The 17,502-nt window shown below is 42.1% G+C and overlaps 1 protein-coding gene across 2 annotated transcripts in view; it reads left to right on the forward strand.

The window, feature by feature from the left end:
* Positions 1–12,125, forward strand: part of rb1 (retinoblastoma 1) — a 103,136-nt gene extending 91,011 nt beyond the window's left edge. For both annotated transcript variants that reach the window (XM_066699910.1, XM_066699911.1), the window contains 9 exons: positions 5,094–5,251; positions 5,587–5,732; positions 6,124–6,228; positions 6,876–6,989; positions 7,813–7,961; positions 8,495–8,525; positions 8,917–9,059; positions 9,883–9,929; positions 10,372–12,125. In XM_066699910.1, the coding sequence (XP_066556007.1) occupies positions 5,094–5,251; positions 5,587–5,732; positions 6,124–6,228; positions 6,876–6,989; positions 7,813–7,961; positions 8,495–8,525; positions 8,917–9,059; positions 9,883–9,929; positions 10,372–10,445 (967 nt within the window). In that variant the 3' untranslated portion in view covers positions 10,446–12,125. The remainder of the gene's footprint in view (positions 1–5,093; positions 5,252–5,586; positions 5,733–6,123; positions 6,229–6,875; positions 6,990–7,812; positions 7,962–8,494; positions 8,526–8,916; positions 9,060–9,882; positions 9,930–10,371) is intronic.
* Positions 12,126–17,502: the final 5,377 nt, after the last annotated feature.

Here is a 17,502-nt window from a genome sequence, read left to right on the forward strand (position 1 = left end):
TCCATCTCAGCCCTGTAAGTGTGAAAGGACGCAGATGGAACAAAGAGTGTGTTTAGTTTTTAGGTTTTTATGCTACATGTTCAAAAAGCAGAATGGCTCGGTAAAAATCTCATTGGACTTAAATATAAGGAAATATGTTTGTATTATATCAGTTCATCGTGTACTGCCCATCTGTGATGATTAACATAATAGCCGTCTCTTTACTGGTATGTTGAGTGAAATGTAATGTTTGCACAGATTACAATATCTTCTATAAAAACATTTTTATTTTTCCTTCAGTCAGTTTGTGGTGGTTGCTTTCCTTTACTTTCACATTTGAGGATTTCAGCCACCCATCATCAACACTGCATTGTCTGCAGTCCTGACACTGTCTGGGTATAGTCTTAATGGCTTAGCATGCCAACCTGAGTGATAAAAAGTCATTAAAAACAATAAATATCCAATTAACATAGATGGGAACCATTTAAAGGTACAAGCTTCACCTCCTAGGTGAGTGCAGTGTCATGAATTTACTCTCTCGTTTACAGTCCATTGGGTGGGGTTGGAGTGTATGATTTGACATCATTCTTTATGATCTCATGTAGCGCTGGGCGATATGAATTAAAAATAATATCTATTTTTAGAAGTTTGGGCTATATACGATATACACTCACCTAAAGGATTATTAGGAACACCTGTTCAATTTCTCATTAATGCAATTATCTAACCAACCAATCACATGGCAGTTACTTCAATGCATTTAGGGGTGTGGTCCTGGTCAAGACAATCTCCTGAACTCCAAACTGAATGTCTGAATGGGAAAGAAAGGTGATTTAAGCAATTTTGAGCGTGGCATGGTTGTTGGTGCCAGACGGGCCGGTCTGAGTATTTCACAATCTGCTCAGTTACTTGGGATTTTCACGCACAACCATTTCTAGGGTTTACAAAGAATGGTGTGAAAAGGGAAAAACATCCAGTATGCGGAAGTCCTGTGGGTGAAAATGCCTTGTTGATGCTAGAGGTCAGAGGAGAATGGGCCGACTGATTCAAGCTGATAGAAGAGCAACTTTGACTGAAATAACCACTCGTTACAACCAAGGTATGCAGCAAAGCATTTGTGAAGCCACAACACGTACAACCTTGAGGCGGATGGGCTACAACAGCAGAAGACCCCACCGGGTACCACTCATCTCCACTACAAATAGGAAAAAGAGGCTACAATTTGCACAAGCTCACCAAAATTGGACAGTTGAAGACTGGAAAAATGTTGCCTGGTCTGATGAGTCTCGATTTCTGTTGAGACATTCAGATGGTAGAGTCAGAATTTGGCGTAAACAGAATGAGAACATGGATCCATCATGCCTTGTTACCACTGTGCAGGCTGGTGGTGGTGGTGTAATGGTGTGATGGATGTTTTCTTGGCACACTTTAGGCCCCTTAGTGCCAATTGGGCATCGTTTAAATGCCACGGCCTACCTGAGCATTGTTTCTGACCATGTCCATCCCTTTATGACCACCATGTACCCATCCTCTGATGCTACTTCCAGCAGGATAATGCACCATGTCACAAAGGTCGAATCATTTCAAATTGGTTTCTTGAACATGACAATGAGTTCACTGTACTAATCTGGCCCCCACAGTCACCAGATCTCAACCCAATAGAGCATCTTTGGGATGTGGTGGAACGGGAGCTTCGTGCCCTGGATGTGCATCCCACAAATCTCCATCAACTGCAAGATGCTATCCTATCAATATGGGCCAACATTTCTAAAGAATGCTTTCAGCACCTTGTTGAATCAATGCCACGTAGAATTAAGGCAGTCCTGAAGGCGAAAGGGGGTCAAACACAGTATTAGTATGGTGTTCCTAATAATCCTTTAGGTGAGTGTATATCTCGATATTTCTTGTTTTTATCCAATCAATCCTCAAAATAAGACCAAAGACATTCAAACTACAAGTATTTCGTTAATCCTTCAATAAGCAAAACTAACAAATACTACATGCAGGCTGTCATGGTAAATATATGCAGAATGCAACACATTACAGGGCAAGTGTTGTGTGATTACTATTACGTGTGTTATGTTGTTATGGGATATACACTCACCTAAAGGATTATTAGGAACACCTGTTCAATTTCTCATTAATGCAATTATCTAACCAACCAATCACATGGCAGTTGCTTCAATGCATTTAGGGGTGTGGTCCTGGTCAAGACAATCTCCTGAACTCCAAACTGAATGTCTGAATGGGAAAGAAAGGTGATTTAAGCAATTTTGAGCGTGGCATGGTTGTTGGTGCCAGACGGGCCGGTCTGAGTATTTCACAATCTGTTCAGTTACTGGGATTTTCACGCACAACCATTTCTAGGGTTTACAAAAAATGGTGTGAAAAGGGAAAAACTTCCAGTATGCGGCAGTCCTGTGGGCAAAAATGCCTTGTTGATGCTAGAGGTCAGAGGAGAATGGGCCAACTGATTCAAGCTGATAGAAGAGCAACTTTGACTGAAATAACCAATCATTACAACCGAGGTATGCAGCAAAGCATTTGTGAAGCCACAACACGTACAACCTTGAGGCGGATGGGCTACAACAGCAGAAGACCCCACCGGGTACCACTCATCTCCACTACAAATAGGAAAAAGAGGCTACAATTTGCACAAGCTCACCAAAATTGGACAGTTGAAGACTGGAAAAATGTTGCCTGGTCTGATGAGTCTCGATTTCTGTTGAGACATTCAGATGGTAGAGTCAGAATTTGGCGTAAACAGAATGAGAACATGGATCCATCATGCCTTGTTACCACTGTGCAGGCTGGTGGTGGTGGTGTAATGGTGTGGGGGATGTTTTCTTGGCACACTTTAGGCCCCTTAGTGCCAATTGGGCATCGTTTAAATGCCACGGCCTACCTGAGCATTGCTTCTGACCATGACCATCCCTTTATGACCACCATGTACCCATCCTCTGATGGCTACTTCCAGCAGGATAATGCACCATGTCACAAAGGTCGAATCATTTCAAATTGGTTTCTTGAACATGACAATGAGTTCACTGTACTAAACTGGCCCCGACAGTCACCAGATCTCAACCCAATAGAGCATCTTTGGGATGTGGTGGAACGGGAGCTTCGTGCCCTGGATGTGCATCCCACAAATCTCCATCAACTGCAAGATGCTATCCTATCATTATGGGCCAACATTTCTAAAGAATGCTCTCAGCACCTTGTTGAATCAATGCCACGTAGAATTAAGGCAGTTCTGAAGGCGAAAGGGGGTCAAACACAGTATTAGTATGGTGTTCCTAATAATCCTTTAGGTGAGTGTATATATATATATATACATATATATATATATATATATATATATATATATATATATATATATATATATATATATAAGTTTAAAAATAGCTGGCGTTACAATAGTTTTAATAAGTCTTAAATGCGGGGTGCCTTATCCCAGGGATTTTATATAGAACAATTATCCGGTCAAGGAAGGACAGCAGCTCCCGTCTAAAAACACTCCATATTCACCGATGTCTCAAAAATTATTTATTAGAGAAAAAGTGAACATCATAATGCTTATGCGTTTCAACTTATCTTCCTCAGAGCACAAATATACATATACACATTATGATTTACTGTCACATAACAACAATAACACAAGTAATAGTAATCACGCAACACATGTGCTGTTAAATGGTACAGATTCAGGAAGATTTACCACAGCCGGGTTTATAGTGGCGCATTAACATCTGCTGGACAGGGATATTTCTTCACTGACTGTCGCATTTCGATTCTACTTACAAATACAGCACGATGTTAATACAAAATAGTTATAATAGTAGTAATAATAATAATACAACTGTTGAACCACTTCACCATCTTAATAAAAAGAAAATATTTTCTGCATGTGTTTGCATTGCTTTCCAATTTATAAAAATGCAAACAAACGTTATTATTATTTTTATACAAATTATATAAATTAAGTCTAAATTAGCGGGGGTGCAGGGGGTGTTTTCAGATCGAGTTTAGCCCGGCGACGAGAGCGGGGCTGACCATGTGCGCTTGTGCACTAAAGTATCTCTTGGTTGTGTTGGTTATTGTGTCAGTTCTCTCTCCTGCATGTCCGTCTGTGTTTCTGATGCTCATTTCTACCTGCATCCAGCACGTGTGGAAGAACCGAGAAGAACGCAAAGCATCCTAATACTGCTAAAAAAACTCCTAAAAATACTGCCGTAAAGTTTGCAATTTGCGACAACACGATATAAACGATATAGCATATTATGAAACGATAGACGTTTTTCTATCGTCATATGATATATATCGTCATATCGCACAGCCCTAATCTCATGTTTTGTAAACCCAAACTTATTACATAATAATCCTGACTGTCACAGTGGAACTTCATACTAAGTTAAAGAGTTAAAAAGTTGTAAATAATGGTGGATAAAAACATATTTAATCTTTATGCATTGGGTTTTGCTCCAAATTGAGATCTGCAGTAGATGTTTCTAAGGCCACATAAAGAGGAAATATGGAAAATATAATGTAGTACAATAATAAAAAGGCCCCTCAACAGTGCAAAGTATGTGACCAGAAGTAAATCAAAATGAGGTTATTCTGGTGGTCACATAACTGCACAACAGCCAGGGCTGATGTTAGCCACTTTCCTGTTCCTACAAGAATTAAACAAACTAAAGCCAACTAAGGTGATTTAAAAATGCAAGGCAATGTAACGTGCTGAGAGGTGACATCCATTGTTCATTTACACTTGTAATATGAGTCTTCAAACCCATCAATTGAAAGTTTACAACTTTAGACAGCCACTCTATAGAAGTCATAGGCTGTCACCTCCTGTTTTAAGTCAAGTTCAGTCACCTGGAGTCTTTACTTTCCTCTAGACAGTACTTTCCAGCTCAAAAGAGAGGTTATTGTAGTTGAATTAGCAATATGACACGAACTGAAGTGAGGTAGCCAGTGCAGACAAATTGACAAGTTTATATTTAACTTTAGATTGTCATCAGATTTGGTCAGTTTTATAAGAAGTAAGAATGGCGTTGTGCATCTCTTCCTGTGCTTCCCAACCCTTGACTGACTGCTGTTTCTGTCCTGCTCAGCTACCTGTCCCCAGTGCGCACTCCCTGGAAGAAGGGCCAATCGATCGCTAACAATGTCCCCCAGGGCCCCGACTGCCCGACATCCTCCTCCAGCCAGCCTCAGGTCCCCTCCCTCAAGCACCTCAAATCCACTTCACTCTCCCTCTTCTACAAGAAAGGTAGGGGTTCATACAGCTCCTTCAGCATCTCCAGCCGCAGATCATACAGGCATCTGTCTTCTCAGACTTTAACGTCTCAATTCGTTACTGCGTTTTTTTTCTCCCCATCTGATTTTTTCGGATCTGCTGCGAACGGTAGAGTAAAACATCTGATTTTGGGATTTATGACACATGAGTGTCATCGATTTAGATACATTTTAAAAAGCAATTAAGAAGTACAAAAACTGGAATAGTATATAGATGCATGTGCGTTTGTTTTGTGATAACTCGCCTTGAGTAAGGGTATTTGGTAAGAGATTAATAAAAATAATAGTACCCCCTCCCCTCACCCTCAGTGTACCGCCTGGCTTACCTGCGTCTAAACCTGCTGTGCTCCCACCTGCTGAGCGACCACCCTGAGCTGGAGCCCATCATCTGGACGCTGTTCCAGCACACGCTGCAGCACGAGTCTGAGCTCATGAGAGACCGTCACCTGGATCAGGTATGACATGACACCAGCTCCCTCCCATTGGATGGGAGAGGCAGTGAAAGTCGCTCCGAGTCAGGCAGGCCTTCTGAAGGGGATAACCTTGAGAGAGACGACTATACCCTGGTGCGAAACTGTTCCTTCACAGCATGCCACTGCCTGCACTACTGCCCCGACTCCACTAGTCAGCCTTGGCCAAACTCTGAGCTTAAGGGGCAACCATTATCTTTCACCCCACACCATTGCAGTCCTTCATCTTTGTGCCAGCAGGTCTGGGACAGGCAATGAAACTGGCTCTGAGTGGGGCTGGTATAAAGGGGGTGATATAGAGAGAGACTACTATACACGGGTGCAACGCTGTACAAGAGGGAAAACGGTCCAATATTGCATCTCTTCCCCCTCACAGATCATGATGTCAGCCATGTATGCGATCTGCAAGGTGAAGAACATCGACCTGCGGTTCAAGACCATTGTCACGGCTTACAAGGGTCTGCCCAACACTAGCCAGGAGGTAACCAAACGTGCCCAAGCTCATGGCAATTCCAGAATCATCACCGTTGTTTTGTTGATCTTGAGCAGGGTTGTGAGAATCTCTAATGGATACTGTATTGTCTTTTTTCTTGAGCTCCAAGTTTCTCCACCCACTTAATGAAGCAGTCTGTAGGGAACGTTTAATGTTTCAGCCAAAATCCTGCACAGCTACTGACTAAAACAGAGCTGGTTCATTATTGGCCTATTATACTGCAGAGCTTTGTTAAGACAGGGTCACTCCTGCTGTCTTTCTTGTGCTGTTTGAATGTGCAGCTGGTTAGCTTACATTCTGCATTGGGAACATAATTGTAATTGAATCTGCCTGCTTTAAAGCATGCTCCTGTTTGTGAAACCCCAGACAACCTCTCCCACAATCCTGCCCCCAGGTCTCTGCTGGGGATTTGACAGCAGATCACAGTGAGGAAAGTCCAAGGCATCTTGCATGCTTCATTTCATCCTAATATATAATGACCCATTCATAGTCTACCACTGCTGTCCTGTGCATGTGTTTGTTCATTGTGTCATGTATGGCCTTGGCACTGATGAGTATGTTTTAGAACAGTTTTCAATAGGTTTCGGATGATGCCCCGTGGGTACAGCGTGACATTTCTCTTGGCCCTTCTCCAGACCTTCAAGCGCGTGCTGATCCGGGAAAGCCAGTACGACTCCATCATCGTGTTCTACAACAACGTCTTCATGCAGAAGCTGAAGACCAACATCCTGCAGTATGCCTCGCCCAGGGTAAGAGCCAAGCAGTTTGAAGCCTCACCACCCCAGTCTAATTCCCTCTTCCCCTTATTGAGGGTAGCAGATAACACTGCAAGGTTCGAAGCGTGGCGCTGGGCGTGCGCTGGGATGGGTGAAGGGAGAAGTCATCCTCCCTGGCGATGGAGAGTGACTGATGAGTCTGGTTTGGGAAGGTGCCTTTATGCAGAGGCTCTGCATGTTTAGTTAATATAGAAGGAGCCTCTAGTGCATTCAGGCCAGAAGGTGGGGTCACAGGCTGTAGTTTTTTGTGTGGATTTACTATTTAACACTAAACTGATTGCAACAAAGTATAGATTGATCTTCATTGTTATTTCTGTTGTCAGAATTCTACATCATTAGCAGTTCCCCACTGATGTGACAGTTAAATTTTTTGTGTCGAATGCTTCAGTGCCAGTCCCTGTCTGCAAGGGTTCGTTGCAGTCAGGAAAGGTTTAACCACTAGATGTCATCAAAACACTTAGTTGGATCTCTTCCCACAGTCTTAGGGCTTCGATCTCAGCAGTTGTTTTTCCCCCTCTTCCAACAGACGTGATCACTCCATTAATTACATTTTTTTTCCAATTAGGATCATTTATATTTTAAAGTTAGATTGATTTGTGCTGTGGATTATCTTTATAAATGATGTGATGTCACCCTGTATTTGATTCTTCAGTGAGGTTTTAGCATCAGTCCCTCCATGTTTTAGGAAAACATGTTGTAAAATGAGATCTGAGAAGAGACCAAACCAAAGGGGTAAAGGGGTTTTGAGCTTCTGGATTTTGATCTTAATAACTTAAAAATTTTCTTTCTCTTTCAGCCGCCCACTCTTTCCCCCATCCCACACATCCCCTGTAGCCCCTACAAATTCCCCAACTCCCCTCTGCGTGTGCCAGGAAGCAACAATGTGTACATCTCCCCTCTGAAGAGCGCCCGCATGTCGCCCAGTGTGATGACGCCCCGCACCAGGTCAGCTCAGGGCCGAAGCCTCGCCCACAAACACGCATTGCCCTCTGTCTCTCCACCACAGTCAGCAGACAATAGTCATGGCATCATTAGCCTCAGCAATCTCGAGGACAAAGAGGCCACACATTGGCACCTTCGCTCGGGGTTGTTGTGTTTAGAGTACACACAGACTATTAGTAATCAAAAATGCCAGGGTTAAGCATAAAACAGCGTTTCTAAGTAAATTTGCATCTTTTAGTGCATTTAGACTTGATAGTTTTGCCAAATAAGGAATTCCAGTATTAAGTTACCTGTATTTGATGATAATTATTGGGTTATTCTGAGAGTCAGTTTGTTAGAAAACGCAAAAAAAAAAATCTGAAAGTTTAACTTCTGTGTAGCGATGTGTATTGCTTTGCCTTAAAATGTTTGACAGCTGATCTGCGGGTGTCTGTTTTAGCAGGGCGCTATTACATAGGAGAGCGGTGTCTCAATAGGACTTTGTTGTCACAGTCTAGTGGAGAGTGGCTTTTAACACCCATGATTTTGTTCTGCAGAATCCTAGTGTCCATCGGCGAGTCTTTCGGGGTGAGTTTCGTCTTTATTTAATTGCCCTTCAGTGTCACACAGGTGTTTTGTGTTATTTAAAAAGAGGCTGAGAGCTCACATGTAAGTTCTGTGAACTGTAAGAACATGACACACACATTCTCTTATGTTGCATTTTTAATTGGATTAATTGAATCTTTCACTTTGAATATTCCATAGCTATTGGTGTATTTTCTAGTTATGTAGCCAATATCTTTTGGCATTGTTGTACAGTGGCTCCCACTTCTGGCATAAAAAAAACACGTTCCATACCTTTGGCAATCAAGGGAATGATTTTCAAACAGTGTGCATCCGTTATAAGACGGGTATACAAAGCCCTTAGAATTAGCTGTAGCGAGCAAGAGGTGCTTTAGTGTTGTCTCCTTCCTTCCAGACCTCTGAGAAATTCCAGAAGATTAACCAGATGGTGAGCAACAGCGAATGGTCTCTGAAGAGGAGCCTGGACAACGACCGCACCCCCAAGCCGCTCAAGAGGCTGCGCTTCGACATGGACGGCCAGGATGAGGCAGACGGAAGGTGGGCTTCCCTTCCCCAACACCCCTTAGTGCGCACACACTTACACTGGTCAATAATCTGTAGGCTTGGTACTTGTCAACATTTCTTTTTGTTCTCCCTACCTACCTTTAAAGTGAGTTTTTAATCTACATATTGCCATCCATGAAAGGGATCTGACCACTTTTTAGCCAAACAGCCAAACTTCCTTGCAGTGGATCAATCAGTATTGCGGTGACCCTGACCCTGGGTCAGGTGTTTGCAGCTTGTGGGTCAGGCGTGGACCTCCTCATCTTTGGCCTGAGCAGGGGCTGGTTTCATAACAAATCACTGGACAGAACCACACTCAGACAGAACTGCAGGAATTAAATGACGTGGGACCAAGATACAGAATGAACATATACCTCTGTGCCATAATTGAAGAGCGTTCATTTAGTGGTGTGGCAGAAGGTATTTAAATATTGTGATGGTATTGCTTACTCAAAACAAAACAAAAAAGCACAATAGTCTTTTTAATAAAAATGGTTGGATTTGAAACACTATCACTGTTGGGATGTTTTACCTTAATGTTATTGTGACTGTAAAAAGGTTCTGCTTTTCTTAGTCAAATTTAAAATAATTTGAATGTAAAAACATTGTTGGGGCTTTTAACTGGGGTTGACCACCTTGCCTTCAATGGCCATAATGCATGATCAGGCTCGCTGCATTGCCCTAATGTCTCGTCCATCAGAAAGTGAATATGAAACCTGATTCCGATTCCCACAGGACGAAGGAAGGGGTGCGGGTCAGTTATATGAAAGCTTCTGTCAACCTTTAGTGATTTGATTATTTTGTTTCTCCTTCACAGCAAGTCCACGGGGGAGTCCAAATTCCAACAGAAGCTGGCTGAGATGAGTAAGTTCCATGTCTTGTACAGTATAGTGTTGCCTTCAGGAATGTAAAGCTTTGTTATGTGTAGGTATCGCTCCTTCTCTCCAGTGAGGAATCAATATACAAAACAGCTGTTTATACAGACATAGTGTATTCTATTTCTCCAGGAAATGTACCCTTTGCAACCACAGCCATGTGTATAAGGAGTCCTGCACCATCATCCAATCAAATGCAAAACATCAAAACAATCCGACACGTGGGTTTAGATTATTTTAAAATAGCTGTTTTACTTTCAGATGCTTTTGCTTTTCCAGATAGCTTGATCATTCCTATAATGATGCCTAGGAGCGTGTTTAGTCCCTCCACAGCGTCAGACACGCTGTCCGGTGATGGGGCAGGGCAGAGTTGGGCAGCTCTGCTCTTGAAGGGCAGTGTGTTAAGTGTGGACTGTGTGTTTGGCCCGCAGCCTCCACCCGGACCCGCATGCAGGAGCAGAAGCTGAAGGACGCAGCCGACTCCCTGAAGAAGGAGCTTTCCTGAACCCTGGTGTGCTGTCAGGGGCACCCTTCCTTACCTTCATGTAACACACAAGCATTTTTTTTTCTCCTTTTCTTTTTAAACAGGCAAAAGAAAATATTTTGCCTCTATGGTAGTTTCAGTGCTTTTTTAAATGATTGTTATTAGTTTCAGTGCTTTTAAAAAATATATTTTAAAACCATACTTAGTTTGTGCAGAAACTAGGGATGGTTCTTATTAATTTATCTCCTTTTGTGTGAGTTGTTTTGTTGTGTGCTTAGTTTTTTTTTTAGGGGCATGTGTCTGTCGGTAGTGACAGCCCTTTAGGTGCCTTTAGGATAGATCCTGAACATTTTGAAAGATTTTTTATTTTATTTGTTATCCTACTGTAATTATAAGCCATTATCTAACTGTGCTTGAAAATGAATGGACCATATTGTATACGGACCCAGACTGATCCCTCAGAAAACAGGGAGCCTTGCGGTAAACTGTAACCTGTGATTTAGCCATATACCAGATTTTAAAATAAAATAAGTGTTCATCTCTTCTTCACAACTGGGAAACAGCACAAGTATAGTTTTTGGGGAATGACTGCCAGTTGAGTGCGCTGTGCGCTGTGCCCGGAGACGGTCCTCTCACTCTTGCAGGGTCATCAGATTCATCACTGATGTGGGACATTATAATGGGGCAGAACCATTACAATCATTGAAGCAGCCTGTGGAGACTGGAAGGAGCATAAACTGGAGGAATTTGATTTCCTCAAATGGTGGTTAATATCCCTTTGTACTTGTTAGGGAAAAGGAGCAGGGCATTAGGATCTTTGATTGTCACCCAGGGCAACAATATCATCTTCTGTCAGAAGACTCTGGACATGACCTTTGTCTGCTTCACTGCTCCCAGAAACAAGTGAGTTTCTCTCACAGTGTTCATACGGCCACCGCATGTCAGATACCTTAAAGGTACAGAAATAACACTGGACCAAGTGCATCAGCTGCTACTGAAGAACCAGAGGAGCATAGTGGGGGGGGGACATCTGTTATGCCTAATGTCTGACCAATGTTCTGTTCCAGTACACTGAAGATATCCTCTCCCAGTTTTTATTTTTTCCTCAATATGTTGATTTTGAAGCATATTTTACCATCATTAGTTTTTTTAGCATCTTCACAGTGATTGTAAAGATTGCCACTGAAGAGCTGGTCCAGTCTGCTCTGATCATCCTCCGCCTGCACTGTGGACACATATGTAAGCCGTTTCTTTAGAAGGACCAGCAGGGTTTGTAATGTTACACAATTGAACATTTTTGAGATTATGATGATGTTTTTTTTATGTACCTGCTGATTTTGGAGTATGGTTGGTTGGTTGGTTTTTCCCATTTCTGAGACGTGCTTGTGAACCTGGCCTACAAATTTGAGAGAATGATGCCAGTGTATGAAATATTCAGGGAATTTTTAACTTTTCTTTTCCTGATAATAATGCACATTAATTTTTTAAGACCTGTACATAGGTAAGTTAATTTGCTAGTCGCATGCTGTACGTGTGACTAAGAGCGGAAGAACAGACTGGGTGAATGCTTTGTAAACAGCAGACATCGACACTGCTGCTGCTATTCTGTAGATCGAATGTTTGTAAATGTTTGATTTAAAACCTGCAGTTTACAAGAAATATGTTCTCTTATCAGTAAAATAAAGACTGTGGAGAATTGGATTTGAATGTCTACAATTTTTTACTTTGGTAACAAATATCACTGCAAGATGGGTCTCCTGATCATGTATTCCCCCTTTGACAAACTTCCCAACTTAACTGTATGGGATGTATGTTGGTTTCCTTCACAGCATGGGGGGTGAACAGCAGCCAGGGACAGGGTGCTCCTGGAAAGCATGGCAGAGGCTTGAAGGCCAGGTGCCTGTTAGTGTCACAGAGAGGCAGAAGAGCAGCTAAAACACGAGAATAAACTACATGAATAAACTGAGCATCAGAGTGGATTGGGTATTTTCCCAGTCAGAACGGTCATGAAAGAGTTAACACCGTGGTGTCCCAGTGAAGTTACACTTGCTGTGAGAACACACTGATAGACGTGAGTCCAGTGACTGGCGTTTTCATGCTCGTCTCTGTGTTTTCTGTTCTAGTGAGATGTTCATAGATTTAAAAAGTGCACAGCTTACTAGAAATAAACAAAGGCTACAGTAGAAAGGGTTTACACAGGCAATGAAATAAAGACATCCTTCCCGTGTAGGTCTGACAGTTTGTTTATTGAGTTTTAACTGCTTACAAGATGTTGACTTGGTACCAAATGTCTTCCAGGTGGTATTAAGCACCATTATCACACTTAAACCCAAAGAACACAGGCTGCGCAGTCGCCTCGGCTGTAGTAAAGCAGGAGCTGCATCACCCAAGGAAAGGAGAACTAACTGAGGAATATCAAAAACGTAGTTGATTTTAACCTCCCATTAGCAGCAGTAATTAAACACTGCATCTGCTTAAACTCTGTTCTCAACACCCTCAGTGCAGGCCATCCGCTTCTTGGACGGAGCAGTATTTCCTGTGTGTGTGCTGTGAGAATGAGGCCGATGTGCGGGTTGTGCTGACAGTAGCTCAAGGAAGGTCAATTAGCAAGTTCTCATTTAACAGAAGATACTTCTCACCCTTAACTAATATGATGGCTGTCTAATAGACAGAATCACTGTTTACATTTTTTCTTTTTTAGTTTCAATAACAAAAGTACACCACACAAGTTACAGACTGTAAATCCCTTTGACTGTTCTGAATAACTTATACTGAACATATTAAAGTTAAACTCAATGTAACACCTTTTCACATCGAATTAGACCATTGCACACTTCAAAAACATTTGAACACTTCCTGTACACAAAATCACTTGTAATGAAGGGTTCTGATTTTGGGGGGAATTATAGTTTTTTTTTATTTTTTTTTCTCAAATTAAGGTCAATAGTTTTTAAAAATCAGGTCGGATATTTTTCTTTGTAACAAATCCAGTGAAATTGGGTGATTTCTCTATATATGATCAAGAAAGGATACCAGGTTCTACATTTCAAAAAATGCTTAAAGTAGCTAACTATTCTTTCTGTATGAACAAAACACTTAGTGTATAAAAGTCTACTGGTCTGATTTTGTCAGCAGTTTTATTGCAAATTAAACACATCCTTAAATACCAGCTGAGTCTCTCAGATGGCTAGTTCCTCATGTTAACTACATACAGAAAAAAAAAAAAAAACTTCACTCCGTTTCATAATACGTTAGAGCAGTGGATTTCAACCCTGTCCTGGAGGAGCTGCCCTGCTGGATTTTGTTCCAACCGAGCTCGGTTACTGAATTGAACCCTTAATTGGAATGATTTGATTACATTTGACTCTTTAAATCCTGTAAATGATAAAACGTTGGTTCCTGAATTAGATAATTTCATACTTAATTTTACCCCTACTGTTTAAAGTAATGAAAAGGCTCTGATTTAGGAAATTATTACTTCAATTAAGGGTTCAATTCGGTAATTGAGAGCTCGGTTGGAACAAAAACCAGCAGGGCAGGGGGTCCTCCAAGACTGGGTTGAAAACCAGCGCGTAAGAGAAACAAACCCTAAGGCCACATGGCTAAGAGTCCAGCTGTTTAAAGTTGATGTGGGTTTACCTATAGCAGTTCCCCTCTTTGCATTCATGTTTGACTCACAGACCTCTGTTCATGTTTATATTCATATTCATATACACTCCTCAGTCTGTACAGGGATTTTGCAGGTTTAACCCTGACTCTGAATAAAGAGCACACCAAAAATTGAAGGGATTCAAGTCCTACAATCAGAAACCCTACATGAAACACATTAGACCTGTTCATTAATAGTTACGTGTGTGTGTATACACACTCACACGTGCACACACATTTAGTTGTCAGTGTTTAAGTCTGCCCCCTTATTGAAGAGATCTGTATTTATATGCATTTATTACCTTGTGTCATGTGTCTCCTATTCCTCCTCAAATTGTTTTAATCCAGCCCTTTTCACTGAGGAACTGCATTTGGAGCCCCTTCCTGGACCAGACTCGTCCTCAGCATGACAATTACAGCCACCAGTTTGTCTGGGTTGCCATTACATATGATTGAGTCACATCTCACCACATATTGTACTCCAAACACTAACATGGGACCAGTTTAATCTGCACACAGCTGCTTAATACATACATGCATTGTGATGCTGATTGAGAAGGAACACGCCAGACCACTGCAAAGCCATCAGTAAATCAATAAAATGTGTCCATTCAGTAGTATTTTGATTAGTTTGGATGAATAACACTGAATATAGTTTTGTATCCCTCTTTAAAGGGGGGGCGGGGGGCCAGTGGCTGTTCAGCACATGTCACTTCACGCACAGCAGACAACAGCTGCAATAAATATGTGGGATGCAGGGAACCCTCCCAAAGGAGAAAGCAGGTTATCAGAATACAGTAAATGTAAAAAAAGCTCTACACTGCACAGTTATGCAAAAAAAGCATGAATAAAACCCCACAGAATACAAAGGCCATTGTCTTGTGAACAATTCTTATTCTGAACTACATGAAGCACAAAACTAGCCTTCTGGGTGAAATGTCATTTTGGAGATGCAACAGAAAAACAATTGTAGGACTGTTTTCTTACAAGTGTGTTTTCGGTGTTTCTCTCATGTTTTGAATATAATTCAACAATTGACAATTTTGTGCTCCAGATTTCTCAGACTATAGTCACAGACGTCCCCTGGCTCTGAAAACATACTCCAGCAGCCTGTGTTAGAGGACTAGTGTTACTTCCCTCCACTGTATAAGCTAGAGAGTTGAACAGAGTTCCTCAAATATGGCCTAATCCAAAGTGGAACAAAGTGTGGGTGTGTATAATATTGAATATATATTAAATGATGAGTGTATATTTATATTTATGTATTTGTTAAATGGTGAGTGTATATACACTCACCTAAAGGATTATTAGGAACACCTGTTCAATTTCTCATTAATGCAATTATCTAATCAACCAATCACAAGGCAGTTGCTTCAATGCATTTAGGGGTGTGGTCCTGGTCAAGACAATCTCCTGAACTCCAAACAATGTCTGAATGGGAAAGAAAGGTGATTTAAGCAATTTTGAGCGTGGCATGGTTGTTGGTGCCAGACGGGCCGGTCTGAGTATTTCACAATCTGCTCAGTTACTGGGATTTTCACGCACAACCATTTCTAGGGTTTACAAAGAATGGTGTGAAAAGGGAAAAACATCCAGTATGCGGCAGTCCTGTGGGCGAAAATGCCTTGTTGATGCTAGAGGTCAGAGGAGAATGGGCCGACTGATTCAAGTTGATAGAAGAGCAACTTTGACTGAAATAACCACTCGTTACAACCGAGGTATGCAGCAAAGCATTTGTGAAGCCACAACAAGTACAACCTTGAGGCGGATGGGCTACAACAGCAGAAGACCCCACCGGGTACCACTCATCTCCACTACAAATAGGAAAAAGAGGCTACAATTTGCACAAGCTCACCAAAATTGGACAGTTGAAGACTGGAAAAATGTTGCCTGGTCTGATGAGTCTCGATTTCTGTTGAGACATTCAGATGGTAGAGTCAGAATTTGGCGTAAACAGAATGAGAACATGGATCCATCATGCCTTGTTACCACTGTGCAGGCTGGTGGTGGTGGTGTAATGGTGTGGGGGATGTTTTCTTGGCACACTTTAGGCCCCTTAGTGCCAATTGGGCATCGTTTAAATGGCCTACCTGAGCATTGTTTCTGACCATGTCCATCCCTTTATGACCACCATGTACCCATCCTCTGATGGCTACTTCCAGCAGGATAATGCACCATGTCACAAAGGTCGAATCATTTCAAATTGGTTTCTTGAACATGACAATGAGTTCACTGTACTAAACTGGCCCCCACAGTCACCAGATAACCCAATAGAGCATCTTTGGGATGTGGTGGAACGGGAGCTTCGTGCCCTGGATGTGCATCCCACAAATCTCCATCAACTGCAAGATGCTATCCTATCAATATGGGCCAACATTTCTAAAGAATGCTTTCAGCACCTTGTTGAATCAATGCCACGTAGATTTAAGGCAGTTCTGAAGGCGAAAGGGGGTCAAACACAGTATTAGTATGGTGTTCCTAATAATCCTTTAGGTGAGTGTATATATACACTCACCTACAAAGAATTATTAGGAACACCATACTAATACTGTGTTTGACCCCCTTTCGCCTTCAGAACTGCCTTAATTCTACGTGGCATTGATTCAACAAGGTGCTGAAAGCATTCTTTACAAATGTTGGCCCATATTGATAGGATAGCATCTTGCAGTTGATGGAGATTTGTGGGATGCACATCCAGGGCACGAAGCTCCCGTTCCACCACATCCCAAAGATGCTCTATTGGGTTGAGATCTGGTGACTGTGGGGGCCAGTTTAGTACAGTGAACTCATTGTCATGTTCAAGAAACCAATTTGAAATGATTCGACCTTTGTGACATGGTGCATTATCCTGCTGGAAGTAGCCATCAGAGGATGGGTACATGGTGGTCATAAAGGGATGGACATGGTCAGAAACAATGCTCAGGTAGGCCGTGGCATTTAAACGATGCCCAATTGGCACTAAGGGGCCTAAAGTGTGCCAAGAAAACATCCCCCACACCATTACACCACCACCACCAGCCTGCACAGTGGTAACAAGGCATGATGGATCCATGTTCTCATTCTGTTTACGCCAAATTCTGACTCTACCATCTGAATGTCTCAACAGAAATCGAGACTCATCAGACCAGGCAACATTTTTCCAGTCTTCAACTGTCCAATTTTGGTGAGCTTGTGCAAATTGTAGCCTCTTTTTCCTATTTGTAGTGGAGATGAGTGGTACCCGGTGGGGTCTTCTGCTGTTGTAGTCCATCCGCCACAAGGTTGTACGTGTTGTGGCTTCACAAATGCTTTGCTGCATACCTCGGTTGTAACGAGTGGTTATTTCAGTCAAAGTTGCTCTTCTATCAGCTTGAATCAGTCGGCCCATTCTCCTCTGACCTCTAGCATCAACAAGGCATTTTCGCCCACAGGACTGCCGCATACTGGATGT

This window comes from Amia ocellicauda, chromosome 3 (assembly GCF_036373705.1).
Source record: "Amia ocellicauda isolate fAmiCal2 chromosome 3, fAmiCal2.hap1, whole genome shotgun sequence".
Classification (NCBI taxonomy): domain Eukaryota; kingdom Metazoa; phylum Chordata; class Actinopteri; order Amiiformes; family Amiidae; genus Amia; species Amia ocellicauda.